We start from the raw sequence: 17,431 nt of genomic DNA, 5'->3' as shown, positions 1-17,431 counted from the left end.
CTTGTTCTACTACCCTAACAGTTGTTCTCAAACAATATTCTAAAGAATTCTCAAGGTTCCTTAGGGGCTCCTCAGAAATCTTGGGGAAAAGGGGTCATGAGAACATGGAACTTCAGGATTCCTCATCCCCACTTCAACCAAAGTAACCCCACTTATGCTTGTTTTACATATTGAGAATCCATGTCATACTCTGTCAAACAATACACTCTAAAGTGTTTGATGACTCTGGTACAAATATTCTCAAAAACAGTTCAACTTTTTACTAGAAACTTCTTTCAAATAATGCCTAAAGGTCAGGGAAAACAAAATGAACTGGGATTAAAAACTTGATTGAATTAATATAAGATCCACAAAGGCAGGGATTTTTGTCTGCTCTTTTCATTGGTATACCACTGAGAGGCCAGAATCGTGGAACTTGGGGTTTCTTTGAATATGAGGCCTCTAACAAACAGGGCAGTAGGGCAGGGAAGGCAGATTAAAAACCACCTACAAATTATAAAATATTTTTTAACCCTGAAGATTTTCATGAACCACAGGACACCTGAAGTCCTCCATCCGCAGTGTTCCCCAAGTACTGGTACTCCAACTTAGGAAAAATTGCTTGCCCTAAGTGTCTCAGCTTCCTCACTAGTAAAATGGAGATAATACAGATTTTATAAGGATTAAGTATAAAGCATTTAGCTCGGCATGTAACACAAGATTTTTTTATTTTTAGATGAGTCTTGCTGTCATTCAGTCTGGAATAGTGGTGAGATCACAGCTCATTGCAACCTCAAACTCCAGGGCTCAAGCAAACCCCTGCCTCAGCCTCCCAAGCACCTGAGACTACAGGTGTACACCACTACACCTGGCTAATTTTAATTTTTTTTTTAGAGACAGGGTCTTGCTGTGTTAAACATGCTGATGTTAAACTCCTGGCCTCAAACTATTCTCCTGCCCCAGCCTCCCAAAATGCCCAGATTACAGGTGTCAGACACCACATGTGGCCAGAAAGTAGTATCTTTTTTTTTTTTTTTTAAAGAGCATTGCCCTTCGCCTGGCAGTTCCCATAATCCACAAATCTTAATAATAGAAACACAGTGGTCCTAAACAGCAAATGAAGTGGTTTTAACTAAAGTATTTTTGAACCAAATCACTCATCTAGTTAGTTCAGCCATAAAGGGGGAAAAAAAAGTCTCTAAATCTGTGCTTGTGGCTTTGTTTAGATTCCCTTGAGGAAATGGAAGTATGAGAGCCCAGGGCATGTCAGACTGCCTCAGATCTACAAGGGACTAAAAGTTAGTGGCCCCAGACATAAACCCAACTTAGTGTCATTGACAAAAGCTCTAGGCTCTAACTTAAAGGGAATCTCAGAGATGAAGTCTAATACATTCATTTCTTAGCTGAGGAAACTTAAAGGCCAGAGATGTTAAGTGATTTGCCCAAGATCACAGAATTAACAGAAGACTGCCATCTCCTATCTACTTTCTACCAGGCAGCAGCTGACTGAAAGAATTTACACTATTCTGCCCAATCAGGCAGAATAGTATAAATCCAGATTCATAAATTCAGAATCCACAAGGTTTTAGTCATATAATAACCCAAATTAATGTGTCAATACTACCCAGGAATACTAGACACAAAATCGAATGTTCGTGAGACCCAAAGCCTTTTTAAAAAACTCCAATGAATTAGTTCTATAGACCCAACTTTTTTTTTAATTCCTTTTTTCACTTTCTGTATTATCCAAGGCCTGTGGGATATCTCACTAACAGAGTAGAATACAAGATCTCAGATGTGTAACTGCCACCAGTCTTCTGACTTGAGTTTTGGCTGATAATTTCTGTGGAATTTTCATTTCTTTGGCTGTTAAGCTAGGATTGTTCTGCTTGTCTGCTGGGTTTTTTGGGGGGAGGAGGGGCAAGCTCTTTAGAGAAGGGTTAGCCTTTACTGACTCTGGTAAAACAACCCTCAGTTGAAGGGAGGTCAAAAACTGAAAAACACAACACTATACTGACTCTTCACTCCAGCCTTCTTACTCACCGTACTATTTTCTACAAACTCTCTCAGTAACTGACCAAAGATCAGCCCTATGTTCATGCCATTTCAGAAAGAAAAGAAAAACATTCAGAGAGGTTAAGACAAGAATAATTCTTGCTGATGTGGAAAGGTTCTTTCTTGCTTTTGATTACAGCCAAGATTCACAAGTTTCTTGAACCACTAATGCCACCTGGTGGCCAGCCCAGATAACAATAATAAAACCTAAAATTCATGTATTGATATCTCAATCTGTACTGTATTATAACAAATCATACAGGAAGTTGGGGCAACATGGGTTGAAAGAATTGATTATTCCACCCTCATCTCTCAATATTTTTTGTGAAAAAACCAATTTTTAGTCTCTGGGAAAAACATATTATCAAAGGAAATAGCCAAATGTTTTGCACTTCCAAAACAATCTTTCCCCTTTCACCAACCACTCACCAAAAATACCCCAAACCCAGCGACTCCAGTCACATAATAAATGTGCAAAAGGGGCTTTAATTCATAAGTAAAACAATTTTATTAGTAAGGCTCTTTCCACATGTCCAAAACAAACAATAAATTCCGGGGAAAACAACCTATATACAATGAAATTAGAAGTATCTCAGGATGACAAAAAATACACAAATATGTACACCCATAATCACCGCCGCCTCCGAAAACCTGAAAGGAAGGGAAACCAAGAATGAGACAAAGGACAGTTGGAAAAGCTAAAGGGACAGGAAAGAGGACATCTAGAGAGAAGGGCTCACAGGGGTAGGGTCTCCTAGCAATACTTTGAATATCTTCCCAGGACAAAAGACAAGAAGTCAGAATAAAATTCAAATGGGGTAATGGTTCCTTCAAGTGACACTTTAACAGTTCTATTTAGGGCCTGAACAGGAACTATGGAACCTTAGAGGTGGAATCCAGAGATTCATTTTGTCAACGATGCTGATACCCAGCTTAGGAAAGAAAAAAATAAAAACTCACCTAAGGAGATTATTGTCCAGTATGGAAGAGATACTACAGGGATTGTTGAGACCCAGAATGGCAAATCCAAAGAGTCTCAATTTGTATTCCCCACCTTGCACCTGATCACCTAAGTCCTAGCAGTTCACTGACCTTTTTTCTTCTGACCTTTCTTAGATATCTTCTTCCGCTTCTTAGCAGGATTCTGATCCTGGAGACAGATGGAGAAGTGAAGGAATGGCACTGTGCTTCTGAAAGCTAGCATCTCTTCCCAAATTCCTCATGGTAATAAGCCCTACACACATTTGGCTGAAAGCATGAAAGTCATCTCTTACTACAATGGTTATCTCAACCTCACCTCATCAAGATGAGCAGTTCCTCCTGTCAAAGCACTGATGTCACTGAAGTGTGTAAGGGAATGAAGTTGTGAGCTCATGACATTTGCTCGTTTTCGCCGTCCTTTCTCTTTCTTACTGACGCTCAAACGCACCATCATGCTCTCCTCATAGTTAATCCTGCCAAAGAAAGACAGTTGCCAGCAGGCTCAGACCATGGAGATGGAAAGCTCCAGCCCAGAACCTGGGCCCAAGTATTTACTCATCCCTTGTTCAGGGAGTTCTCAAGAAGTTTCAGAGCAGATCAACACAGTATTTAGTAAGGACATATTGAATGCTCAACACTGAGCTTCCTCAATGAAATGTGCTTTATGCTAGAAGTTCCCTCATCCTAGATATGAATTCATAGCCTATCCATACTTATACCAAAAATTTATTTCAGCATTTCAGCTCTATAAACAGGTTTCCCTAAATTTGTCCTTTCATGCAAATCCATCAACTGTAAAGACTGCACCTGAGCAAAGTTGATGAGTCTGTATTCAATTACACTGCTTTTTTACTTTCCTTCCCTGAACTCATCTAACTCACAATAAAAAAAATCTGCCTTTATTGCCCTCTGCACATAAGTGAGAACTGTGACGGTGAAACACAGAATTTTAAAGCTGTACTATGTGGAACTGCATGTATTCCTCTTTGTACTGCTTTTTTTCTTTTTTCCCCTCAAATCTCATGTCGAGTTGCAATGTAATGCTTTTGCTTTGGACTAAAGCAAAATAACAATAATAAAACCTAAAATTCATGTATTGATATCTCAATCTGTACCGTATTATAACAAATCATACAGGAAGTTGGGGCAACATGGGTTGAAAGAATTGATTTCAAGAAAAAAAAAATTGATTTCAGGGGAAAAAACTTCTACTTCCTATCCTGTACTGCCAACTCCTGACTCTTAGAAACCATCATCCCAAATTTTTCACTCTATTTTCTATATAACGTTAATTCTCTTGGTACCAAACTTAGTCACAATTGTCTAAAGCATGACGACAGGACTCCAACATAGGAATAAATTTCTAATGCAAGGGCTCACACCTGTGCTGGTCCTCCTGACTCTGGCGGGTAACATGGGGATGCCGAGCATCATGGATTTCCTCTGGAGCATCTGAGTACTGCTCCTTAAGTTCACGAATGACAGAGCTGCTCAATGCCCGTCTCTTAGCTCGTTCTAGACGCTTCTTCTCCCGCTCAGCTTCTGTTTCATCTATATGATGAAAATAAGCAGGAGTTATCCAAGAACAGAGAAAAGAAGAGAAACATTCATCCTGAGGAGGCAGCAGCCAAAATGCATACCATAATGTACTGGAACCAAACGTGGCGGAACGTATTTCTTAGACCCTCCTTTCACAGATTTCTTCCCTGAAGCCTCAGACTGGCCTTCTTCTGCTTCATCATCCTCCTCATCCTCAGAATTCAACTAAAAAAGAAAAAATTCTGCAAATTTAGGAAGCATTCATAAGTGAGAAGAAAACCCAAAGCTGGAGTACCCTGGGGAGGTGGGAATATAAAAAGGGAGAAAAGGGAATCTCATATTCAGCATTCTAACACACAAGTTATAAAATCAAGTCCTAAGAGAATCCCAGGGGATCCAGGATTACCACGAGGCTCATCTAGTATAGATCCTTCAGAAAAAAATCAGGAAAATAATACAACCCCTTACCTTGCTCATCATATTGCTGGGATGAGGCTTAAAACGAAGTGGGTCATTCTCACCTGAAATAAATAAACCAAGGGATTTCACAAAATTTGGAACTTTACAATGGTTCCCACAACTTCATGATGGTCTCCTCACTTACTAAGGCTGCCTGTCAGTGCAGTCTTGACCAGTTTGTCAATTTGATATTTCAGTTTTTGGTCCAAGGGACGAAGCTTTTCCAAAACCTACAATATGGTAGTTAAACAGGATTATATTCCCTTCCCAAAATGAAGCACATACCAGAGTCTCTATATTAAGATGCCACATAAGGCACCTAAAATATATACAAAGTAGAGCAAATGAACAGAAAAATACCTTTTTTTCATTTGTTTTCCTTTAACATGAGAAGACTCATTTAAATGAGAGTTACTATGTAACAGCCTTAGAGTTCGAGATTTAGAAACCTAAAACTCCAAGATGCCAAATGCTTCATACCGTGCGAATCTCCACCAGTCTCAAAACTGCATCATGTCCCTGAAGAGACCCTCCTGAGGCTTTGTCCAGAATGAGGTGGGTCAAATCCATAAGGTACATAAGCAGCAGCTGGTCTTTCACTTCTAAGAAGCTGAGACCCTGAGTTGAAAAAAATAGAAAGAGATGCAGATTTGGTTGTAGCCAAAAAACCAGGAGGAAAGTCTAGGGTAAACAGGATGTTTTTCCAAGTTCAAGATCTTCCCAATCAGTTCATATTAGGTATCTGGAGTAGTCTCAAGAAGTAGCTATGCCTAAGATGGCCAATGAGAAAATTATGGTAATACAAGAGAAACATCGCTCAGAGAATTAATGAAAGACAATGAGAAGAGGAAAATCAATAAACTACCCCAACGAAAGACTATAACAGGGTTTCTCAATCTCAGAGCTGTTGACATTTGAGGCCAAAAAATTTTTTGTGGAGGGCTGTCCAGGGCATTGCAGGTTTTCAGCAGCATTCTTGGCCTCTACCCATTGTTGTCCCCTCCAAGCTGTAACAATCAAAAATGTCTCCATACACTGCCAAATTTTAAATTAATTTAATCAAAGCAATTACCAACTTCCCCCAATACAATGGAATATGGCATAGGTAAAAACAGTGATTTACATATAATGGCATAGAATTAAATCCATGTCAGCACAAGTTGTAGAAAGTATAATATGACTTCAATTGTGAAACTGTGTGTGTGTGGGGGGGAGTATGATGCATACATTTTATACACATAGAAAACTGTCTACAAGGTAACATACAATTAACCGCTACCCCAGGGTGAGATGAGGAAAAGGAAGAAATGGTGTATTTTAGACTGCGAAAAAGTGTTGCATATATTACTCTTATAATTTAAAAAATCTCAAAAAAAAAAAAAAAAATGTACCACAGTGGTTATCTCAGAGTGGTGATTATACAGATTTTTCATGTTTTTCATTGTGCTTTTACATATCTTCCAAACTTCACACCCTGAGAAAACCTATTTCAGAGATGTTAAGTACTTTGGCCAAGATTACACAGTAACACAAGCAGAGCTAAGATTCAAACGAAATCTGACTCCAACACCTAATCCTTGGATGTCTTTAAGCCAAACATGCTAAGCTCTTGAGATCAACACAAGTGTGGTACAGAAAGAAAGCAGAGGATTGAGAGTCAGAAAACCAGTTTAAGTTCTGAGTTACATATTTGGTAGTCAAATATTGAGTAAGTCATTTAACCTTGTGACCTCAGTCATTGTCTTCTATTTTTGAGACGGAGTTTTGCTCTTGTTGCCCAGGCTGGAATGCAATGGTACAATCTCGGCTCACTGCAACCTCCGCCTCCCGAGTTCAAGCGATTCTCAGGTCTCAGCCTCCCAAGTAGCTGAGATTACAGGCATGCATCACCATGCCTGGCTAATTTTTTATATTTAGCAGAGGTGGGGTTTCACCATGTTGGTCAAACTGGTCTCCAACTCCTGACCTTAGGTGATCCACCCACCTCGGCCTCCCAAAGTGCTTGTATTATACGTGTGCACTACCACACCTGGCCTTTTTTGAGACGGAGTCTCGCTCTGTTGCCCAGGCTACAGTGCAATGGCACAGTCTCAGCTCACTGCAACTTCTGCCTCCCAGATTCAAGCGATTCTCCTGCCTCAGCCTCCTCAGTAGCTGGGATTACAGGTGCCTGCCACCACACCCGGCTAATTTTTTGTATTTTTTGTAGAGACAGGGCTTCACCATGTTGGCAAGGCTGGTCTTGAACTCCTGACTTCGTGATCTGCCTGCCTCATCCTCCCAAAGTGCTGGGATTACAGATGTGAGCCACCATGCCTGGCCAACCTCAGTCTTATCAGTAAAATATGTACAGCATTTCCTTCCTGCCACAAAGAGTAATTATGAGGCTTGGATAAGATAATGTGAAAGTACTTTGTAACCTATAAAGCATCTAGTAAAAGTATTCAGTCGAAAAGATAGTTAATAATATATTTGTTCAACAAACAAATATATAGTGATCTAAGAAGAATGCTGGCAACTCATCCATCTCCAAAAGGCAGTGAAATGGTTCAAAGCATGGTACCCAGGGCTGGGCAGTGGCTCACACCTGTAATCTCAGCACTTTGAAAGGCTGAGGCAGGCAGATCACCTGAGGTTGAGAGTTCAAGATCAGCCTGGCTAACATGGTGAAACCCCATCTCTACTAAAAATACAAAATTAGCAGGACGTGGTGGCAGGTGCCTGTAATCCTAGCCACTCAGGAGGCAGAGGCAGGAGAATCACTTGAACCCACGAAGCGGAGGTTGCAATGAGCCAAGATCGTGCCACTGCACTCCAGCCTGGGTGACAGTGAGACACAGTCTCAACAAACAAAACAAAAAACCATGGTACCCAGGACAAAAACAGGTAAGAATTTGAGAAGCAGGCTCTTCTGACATGCTTGGGCATTGTCAGGTTAAAACTGAGTTACAAGCATGAGAGAAAAATAAAGATTCAAAATGTTTTGAATAAAAATAGACAATAAGAACATAAATGATATATTTTAAATGCTGTTAGTCATCTTTCTGTAAGTACAAATCTCCTGTAACTCCTATGCTTAAAAATCCTTCAGTGATTCTTAATGATTTTCATAATCATGTTTATCCACAGAATATTTGGCTTACTTATCTTAGGACAAAAGCTCAATATATAAAAGCATATAATATCTGTTTTCCAGTTAAGGAGGTAGGTATAAGCGGTCCAGAGTTATTCTTCCACATTGCCCCCAACTAATAATCCCTGAGAAGGTTCTACCAGACCTTAATTTGAAAACTACCATAGTTCAATTGTTGGGTTTTTTTTTTTCTTCTGAGATGGAGTCTTGGTCTGTGGCCCAGAGTGAAGTGCAGTGGCATAATTTCCGCTCATTGCAACCTCCACCTCCTGGGTTCAAGCAATTCTTCTGCCTCAGCCTCCCAAATAACTGGGATTACAGACAGGGACGTACCACAATGCCTGGTTAATTTTTGTATTTTTAGTAGAGATGGGGTTTTGCCATGTTGGCCAGGCTGGTCTCAGAACTCCTGATCTCAGGTGATCTGTCTGCCATAGTTTCCCAAAGTGCTGGGATTACAGGAGTGAGCCACCTTTTTTTCCTAGCCTGGCCTTAAGACTGTCTCAGTCTGTAGCCCAGGCTGGAGTGCAGTGGTGCAACCATGGCTGACGACAGCCACAACATCCTGGGCTCAAGTGATCCACTCACCTCAACCTCCCAAGTGGGTAGGATTATGGGCACACACCACTGAGCCTAGCTAATTTTTAATTTTTGTAGAGACAGGTCTCATCATGTTGCCCAGGCTGGTCTCAAACCCATGGGCTCAAGCAATTCTCCCACTTTGGCCTCCCCAAGTGCTGGGATTACAGGGACATATTTCAAGTTTAAGATGTACATTGTTTTCATATTTTAACATCTCTGAAATCAGGATGCATGTTTCAGTCCCTGGCATCTTAGCATTATGTCATTTTGAGACAGGAGCTCATTCTGTCACCCAGGCTGAATGCAGTGGCACAATCACAGCTCACTTCAGCCTCAACCTCCCAGGCTCAAGCGATCCTCCAGCCTCAGCCTCCTGAGTGGCTGGAACTACAGACACATGCCATTATACCCAGCTAATTTTTAATTTTTGTATAGACAGGGTCTCACTACGTTACCCAGGTTGGTCCCAAACTCCTTAGTTCAAGCAATCCTCCAGCCTCAGCCTCTGCCTCCTGAAGTACTCGGATTACAGGCATGAGCCATCACACCCATCCTGTCAACATTTTTTCTTCGTATATACAATAAGTGGTATGTCCCATTTAATAAGTGTCTTAGATGAAATTTGAAAGTAACTCCTCAGATGGCCTACAATAATCATCAGTGACTATCTTTACAGTCTTATTTTCCACCCCCACCACACATAACACAGAATGTACATCCAACCACAAAAATGACTTCCTCCTTACCCATAATATCACCATGCTTTCAAGCCTTTGTGCCTTTGCACATTGCTTCTTTTCAACCCTCCTGTTTATTCCTCAAAATCCTATCACCTCCTCTGGGAAGCCTGTCCTGAATCTCTCTGCTCTTCTGGCAGTTAATTAATCCCTGGAGACTCCTCATAACTCTGTAATGTGACTGCTACTATTAATACTCTTATCTGTTGCTTTGCTTTGGCTTCCCACTAGACTTCATCACAGAAACTGGATCTCATTTATGTTCGAAGCTCGAGCACTTAGGGTATATAAAACACAATAGACATACAATGAAAGAACTACTGAGACCATTAAGTCAAGGGATGCTTAATGCTTGAGTACATCTTACCTTTTCTGTAGGATAGGCACCAGCTTGAACTTTTTTTGTCAGTGATTGCACCTGTGCAGTTACAGCCATCACCTGAAATTAGCCCAAATAAAACAACTGACTAGACTTATTAAATCATGCCTGCAAATTGTGAAGAGCAAAAGCTAAACAATGCCACCTAAAAATTATCTGAAACACTGTCTAAAGTATAGTACTATCTTCTCACTTCTGGGGAGAGCTGGTTCTTCAAAAATTAAAAAAAAAAAAACACAACAACAACAAAAATCTTTTTTTTTTTTTTTTTTTTTTAATCTTTACACTTCTTAAAGAGCAGATTATCTTTTACTAAACCATAGGGAGGGGAAAAGGACAGAGATAGTAGTGATGGGAGGGCTATTTTGTCTGTACTGGTTGAACTTACAATAAACAGAACTACATAGCTCAAGGACTTATGACTGAATTTCCACTTTACGAGGGTCCAAAAGCAACATGCATTCAGTAGAAGCAATATGCATTCAATATGCATTCAGTATATGCTGGGCGGCAGCATCAAGCCGAAATTTCGACTTGCGATATTTTCGTATTACAATGGGTTTATCAGGCCATAAACTCCATCGTTAAGTCGAGGAGTATCTGTATATAAGCGTGTACTACCTGGGCACCCAAAGGGCAAATCATGTTACTATTCCAAGCACTGGTTTCCTTAACTACATGAATAAAGGAAAACTATTCAGATAATTTCTTTTTGGAGTCTCTTGTATTCCCTTAGGTGCAGAAACAATTACTTCGGATTCTGGCCTGAAAAGATTTTCATTACATCATTTTACTCCTACGGTTTTGGGGAGCATTCATATATCTCAACCACTCAAGTTTGGGGTGGGGCATATAAAGTCAAAACCAATCCGTGACTAATTTATTCCAGAGGCGACACTACTCACTTGCTCCTGGAGATTTTTCAGAAGTGTCACGGCACTTGGCAGGTCTGACTCCAGCAACCCCTACAAGGGAGAGGAGGTAAGAGAAGTCATTTCTCAGGATTATAAGAAGGCGGAACGTCTAGGTTGAAAAACTGCTCTCTCTCTGCCAAACACCCCAGACTCGGGGCCTTCACACTCCTGGTCACAGACACGTCTTAAAGCCAGTCCCTTGGCTTACTAGACAGAACAGTAACTCTAGCGTGGCCGCCTCCCTGAAGCAACTTTCATCACCACCCTTCCCTGGTATCAACAGTTTGCCTCCAGCCGCTGAAGGGAAAGGAAAACTCCATAATAACTACGCGAAGAAGTAACCACACTATACTCACCGGTGCCGCCATCTTTGCATGGCCCACCCCTTCCGGCTTCGTACTTCCTGAGCGCTAAAGGCGCCTATATAGATTTGATAGACAACTACCGCTTGTAAATCTAAGGCAATACGAATAAAGGCTCTCTCACTTCCGCCCCCAACAGGATAAACGAGAGGAGGAGTCTCATCTGGCCAATGGAATAAAGGAACCAGTTAAATTCGTCAGACTCCGAAAAGAGATGTCAAGACGAAAACAAGTACTTGGCAAAGAGAGTATGATTGGTAGACTGAATAAAAAGATTAATGGCCAACCAATAAGAGATGGGCAGATGTTTGTTTGACAGTTAGAAATACCAATAGAAAAAAGGAATTAGCAGAGCGAACTTAGTGCGTATTGGCTCCCGTCTGCCGCAGAATCCAGTGTCTTTTTCACGGCGCTTTTCTTGTAGTGCCTAAACCGGCCGCTAGGTGACGGGCCTCGTCTTCGCTTTGCGGTGTTGACGTTGCAAAGCCGCCATTGCTGGCTTCTAATCCAACGCCGGCTACGCCAAATTCCTCACACACCCCCGTGGTCCTAGGATCGATTCTGTGACAGTACTCCTTGTGTGACCGTGGACAAGTCACTCGGTCTCTGAGCCTTCTTCATCTGTAAATAATAGAGCGGGGCCAGAGAATCCCGACTGCGATGACAGCTGCCCTCTTGGTGCGCACTGTGGGGCGCTGAGGAACGTCTCCAATAACGCGACACTCTTCGCTCCTACCAGTTTGGGGACATGAAAAAAATACGTTTTACAAGTGGAAGAACCGTTCATATTTACATGACTTGCCCCTGGTGACAGGTCTTCAGCAGAACTTGGTTCAAACCTAAGGCAGTGCACGTTTCAATATGGCCTGCCTCATCATTACCCAGTACTTTCAGATGTGTCCGCTCGCTGACCTGCCTCATCATTACTCAGTACTTTCAGATGTGTCCGCTCACTCTGGTTTTTCACAGCTAGTGCAGTAGGTTGGATGGATACTCACTGTTTCCATTGAATGCCTCAGGAAATAAAACACCAAAAGGATGAATGGTAGTCTTTATTTTTTGCCCACAACCGTCCAGCAGAGCTGGGTCTAGAAATCAGATCTCCTGACTTGAAGCTATCTTTTGGAGTTAAGAATAATACCCGGATCTGTGCAGCTGGGGTGAGGAAAACTTGGTATCTAGGTCTTGCTGGACTTGAGAAGGCAGGATGGTGTTCACTCGCCACTCCTCTGACATGTATTTGCTGCTTCAGGCCCAGATGGAAGCTCAGGATGCTGTTGCAGCATACTTAGTTAATTACCCAGTCTTCCCTCTTTTTCTGCCTTCTCTGGTTTTAATTGAGCATTTTATAGGATTCCATTTTTCTCTCCACTCAGCATATCTAAAGGAAAACTGTTTCTCAGTTCTCTGCAGATGCCAACTGAGTGTGCTACAATTTATTTTTATTTTTGTTTGTTTTGTGACAGGGTCTCACTCTGTCACTCAGGCTGGAGTGCGGTGATGCCATCATAGCTCACAGTAGCCTTGAACTCCTGGGCTCAAGCAATTCTCCTGCCTTAGCCTCATAAGTAGTTAGGACTACAGGCAGGCACCACCATGACAGCTAATTTTTTTTTTATTATTATTTTTTGTGGAGACGTGGGTCTTGCTATATTGCCTAGGCTGGTCTCAAACTCCTCAACCTCAAGTGATCCTTTCGCCTTGGCCTTCCAAAGTACTGGGATTACAGGTGTGAGCCACCATGCCCAGCTAAGTGTGCTACAATTTAATCCATTCTGATACTAACCACCTGGAGTTAGCACAAACCCCTCAGTTTAAAAATTTAGTCCCACAAGACTGCCCCACTCCCACATAACGGATCCCCAGGTTACTCACACTTCTCTCTCACTGGACTACAAATTGAGGATTCCCATGACTCCTTCCTCAGACTCAGAAATTTGTTATAATGGCTCACAGAACGCAGAGAAACTCTTTATCAGTTTATTATGAAGGCTATCATAAAGGATACAGATGAATCACTGAAGCATGCAGAGCAAGGTCTGGAAAGGTCCTGTGCACAGGAGCTTCAGTCCCCATGGAATTGAGTTGCACCATCCTCTCAGCACATGGATGTGTTCACCAACCTGGAAATTGTCTCAACCCCATCATTTAAGGTTTTTATGGAGGTCCCATTACATAGACATGACTGATTAAGTCATTGTCCATTGTGATTAATTCAATCTCTAGCCCCTCTTCTCTCTCTGGAAGTTGGGCAGAGGGGTGGGTACTAAAAGTTCCCACCTGTTTAGTCCATTCTGCCACTGTAACAAAAACATCACAGACTGGGTAATTTATAAATAACAGAAATTTATTTTTCACTGTTTTGGAAGCTAGGAAGTCCAAGATAAAGGGACCAGCCAACTTGGTGTTTGTTTTCTGCTTCCAAGAAGGTGCTTGTGGCACATCCTCTGGAGGGGACATATGTTGTTTCCTCACTTGGCTAAAGAGCCGAAGGGCGGTAGGGAGGAACTCTCTCTCAGGCCGTTTTATAAGGGTACTAATCCCATCCACAAGGAGGCGCTCTCCTGACCTGATCACTCCCAAGGTCCCCAACTCTTTTTTTTTTTTTTTTGAGACGGAGTTTCGCTGTTGTTACCCAGGCTGGAATGCAATGGCGTGATCTCCGCTCATCGCAACTTCCGCCTCCTGGGTTCAGGTAATTCTCCTGCCTCAGCCTCCTGAGTAGCTGGGATTACAGGCACGCGCCGCCATGCCCAGCTAATTTTTGGTATTTTTAGTAGAGACGGGGTTTCACCATGTTGACCAGGATAGTCTCAATCTCTTGACGTCGTGATCCACCCGCCTTGGCCTCCGAAAGTGCTGAGGTCCCCAACTCTTAATACTGTCATCTTGCGGGAGCCACAGACCAACACATGAATTTTGCAGGAACACATACATTCAAACCATAGCACTCTAATCACATAGTTGGTTCCTCTGCCAGTCAGCCCCCATCCTTCACGGGTCACTTTATTAACATAAGATCAAGTATGATTGTAAGGGGCTTGCTATGAATAACAGTAGCTACCACCTCTAACACCCTGGATATTCCAAGGGTCTGAGATACTCTGTGTGAGGAACTGGGGACAAAAATAAAATATTAATTTATTGTATTACACTAGGAGCTCTGTGTCGGAAACCAGAGATAAAGACCAAATATATATTTCTTTTTTTTTTTTTTGAGATGGAGTTTCGCTGTTGTTACCCAGACTGGAGCAAATATATATTTCTTATCATATCACTATATCACTTACACTTCTTGGTTTTGTTTCTTTCTTTCTTTGTTGAGATGGAGTTTCATTCTTGTCTCCCAGGCTGGAGTGCAATGGCGTGATCTCGACTCACTGCGACCTCTGCCTCCCAGGTTCAAGAGATTCTCCTGTCTCAGCCTCCCAAGCAGCTGGGATTACTGGCATGCACCACTACGTCCAGCTAATTTTTGTGTTTTTAGTACAGATGGGTTTTTCCACATTGCCCAGGCTGGTCTTGAACTCCTGACCTCAGGTATCCACCAGCCTCAGCCTCCCAAAATGCTGGGATTACAGGCATGAACCACCCCGCCCGGCCCCAATTACACTTCTTACAGAAATTTTTTAGTGGTTGCCTTAGGGTTTGTAGTGTACATTTACAACAAATCTAGGTCCACTTTCATGGTTAATGCAGTTACCTTATAACAGAGTATTCCTAATTCCTCCCTCCTTCTCTAATAACATTGCTATCATTCATCCAACAACTTGTTCATGTGCTCTAATCACCCAATCCATCGCTGCTATTATTACTTTGAACAGTTATCTATTAGATCAGATAGGATTAAGAAAAACAAAGATTTATTTTATCATCATCTTTTGCCTTCTCTATTGCTTTTCTTTCTTTATGTAGATGCAAGTTTCCGATTTATGTAATCTTCTTTTAGCATTTCCTGAGAGGCAGGTCTACTGGTGACAGATTCCCTCACTTTTGTTTGTTTGAGAAAGTCTTTTTTTTTTTTTTAATTGGAGTAGCCTCCATTCTACAAAATAGAAAGGCTCCCTTGAGGAAGTCTTTATTTTCTCTTTACTTTTGAGAAATAATTTCACTGTATACAAAATTTTAGTTTGGTGGTTATTTCTTTTCCATACTTTAAATATTTCACTTTACTCTCTTCTTTATTGCAGATTTCTGACAAGAAGTTTCATGTTAATTCATGTCCATTCCTCTATAGGTAACTTTTTTCGCTTCTTTAAGATTTTTCTCTTTGTCTTTGGTTTTTGCAGTTTGAATATGATATGCCTAGGTATAGGTTTTTTTGGTATTTATCCTGCTTTGATATTTTTCTCTAATCTTCCTGTGTTTATGGTTTAATTTCTGTCATTAATTTTTTAAAATTCTCAGCCATTATTACTTCAAATATTTACTCTGCCCATTTCCTTCTTCTCCTGGGATTTCCATTACACATAACTACATCTTCTGTAATTGTCCCACAGTTCCTGAATATTCTGTTTCTTTTCTTTTTCTGTTACTTTTCTTTTTGCATTTCAGTTTGGAAAGTTTCTACTGACATGTCTTCAAGGTCATTGAATATTTGCTCAGCCATGCCATCAAAGGCATTCTTCCTTGTGGTCAGTGTTCTTGACGCTAACATTTCCTTTTGATTCTTTCCTAGAGTTCTCATCTCTGTTTACATTACCCATCTTTTTTTTTTTTTTTTTTTTTTTTTGAGACTGGGTTTCGCTCTTGTTACCCAGGCTGGAGTGCAATGGCGCGATCTCAGCTCACCACAACCTCCGCCTCCTGGGTTCGGGCAATTCTCCTGCCTCAGCCTCCTGAGTAGCTGGGATTACAGGCACGCGCCACCATGCCCAGCTAATTTTTTGTATCATTAGTAGAGACGGGGTTTCACCATGTTGACCAGGATGGTCTTGATCTCTTGACCTCGTGATCCACCTGCCTCGGCCTCCCAAAGTGCTGGGATTACAGGCTTGAGCCACCACACCCGGCCACCCATCTGTTCTTGAATGTTGTACAGTTTTTCTATTAGAGTCCTTAGCATATTAATTAATCGTAGTTTAAATTTCGACTTCAATAATGTATTAATCATGTTTTTAAATTTTCTGTATTTCATGAGGTTTTGACATTTAAGGGGCCTGCTAATCCTGGAAAGACTGCCTCTCCCAGAGCTAACTAATTTCTAAAGGCAGTAAGAAACTTGTCCATGAGTATCAAGTAAACCAACCGAGCCAAAGCCTATGTTCCTAACCACCTTCTTTATCTAACTCTTGCACACTGAAGCAGTACTTCCTCTGCCCTAAATAATTCCACGGCCAGAGACCAGACAACTAGAGATCACTGCTATAACTCAGAGCCTGCTAAAATTGTTCAGACTGGTCAAAGCTAAGCTATTTACCTTGCCCTGCCTGCCTTTCCTGTAGAAAACACAATAAAGGCTGTGTCCATGCTTTTCTCTCTCTGTCTCCCTCCTGACTGAACCTGATGCTTCTCCATCTGGCCCTGTGTGGCATGACTTGCCCCCTCCCCTTAAGAACTGTAATAAACTCTTCTTTCAAGACGGTTGTCTCCATATTTGTCATTTTACCATACTTGATTAAAACAAAATCCTCAGTACATTTTAAAACAGATAATCCCAAAATCTCTGCCATATGTGAGTCTCATTCTGATGCTTCCAATGTCTCTTTGGATTGTGTTTTTTCTTGCCTTTTAGCATGCCTAGTAGTTTTTTGCTGAAAGCAGACACGATGCACTGGTTAATAGGAATTGAGGTATATTTCGTGTGACGTTTTATTTTTATTTTTATCTGGCTATAAGTTACACTGTGTTTAGTTTGCTGCAGTTGTAGGTGTAAAAGATTTTAATTTTCTCTAAAATCCTTGTATTTGCCTCCTCTGTTGTCTTTAAGTTTCCCTAAAAACTTTTTCTTAAATAGAATCTAAGCCTTGCAGCCATTTCAGCTATAATCCACTTTCACTATTCAGGAGTCCTGTTGATGTAGTAGCAAGATATGGGGTAGGAGAGCTTTCTATAATCCTATGATTAGGGCTCAGTATTTTTTTTTTTTTTTGAGACGGAGTTTCGTTCTTGTTACCCAGGCTGGAGTGCAATGGCGCAATCTCGGCTCACCGCAACCTTCGCCTCCTGGGTTCAGGCAATTCTCCTGCCTCAGCCTCCTGAGTAGCTGGGATTACAGGCACGCGCCACCATGCCCAGCTAATTTTTTGTATTTTTAGTAGAGACGGGGTTTCACCATGTCGACCAGGATGGTCTCGATCACTTGACCTCGT

General features: G+C 41.5%; 1 protein-coding gene across 1 annotated transcript; it reads right to left on the bottom strand.

Moving 5' to 3' along the window:
- Positions 1-2,518: 2,518 nt before the first annotated feature.
- On the bottom strand, positions 2,519-11,148 carry NGDN (neuroguidin). The gene is made up of 11 exons (XM_002753643.6): positions 11,115-11,148; positions 10,750-10,809; positions 9,833-9,904; positions 5,494-5,631; positions 5,159-5,243; positions 5,023-5,075; positions 4,656-4,779; positions 4,398-4,566; positions 3,332-3,488; positions 3,127-3,184; positions 2,519-2,685 (listed from the first exon to the last, which is right to left on the bottom strand). Exons 1-11 carry the CDS (start codon positions 11,124-11,126, stop codon positions 2,666-2,668), a joined length of 948 nt encoding a protein of 315 aa, XP_002753689.1. The 5' UTR covers positions 11,127-11,148; the 3' UTR covers positions 2,519-2,665.
- Between the last annotated feature and the right edge of the window lie 6,283 nt (positions 11,149-17,431).

This window comes from Callithrix jacchus, chromosome 8 (genome assembly GCF_049354715.1).
Source record: "Callithrix jacchus isolate 240 chromosome 8, calJac240_pri, whole genome shotgun sequence".
In the NCBI taxonomy this organism is placed as follows: domain Eukaryota; kingdom Metazoa; phylum Chordata; class Mammalia; order Primates; family Cebidae; genus Callithrix; species Callithrix jacchus.
Note: the sequence above shows the minus strand (reverse complement) of the source record. Positions and strands in the feature narration are given on the sequence as shown.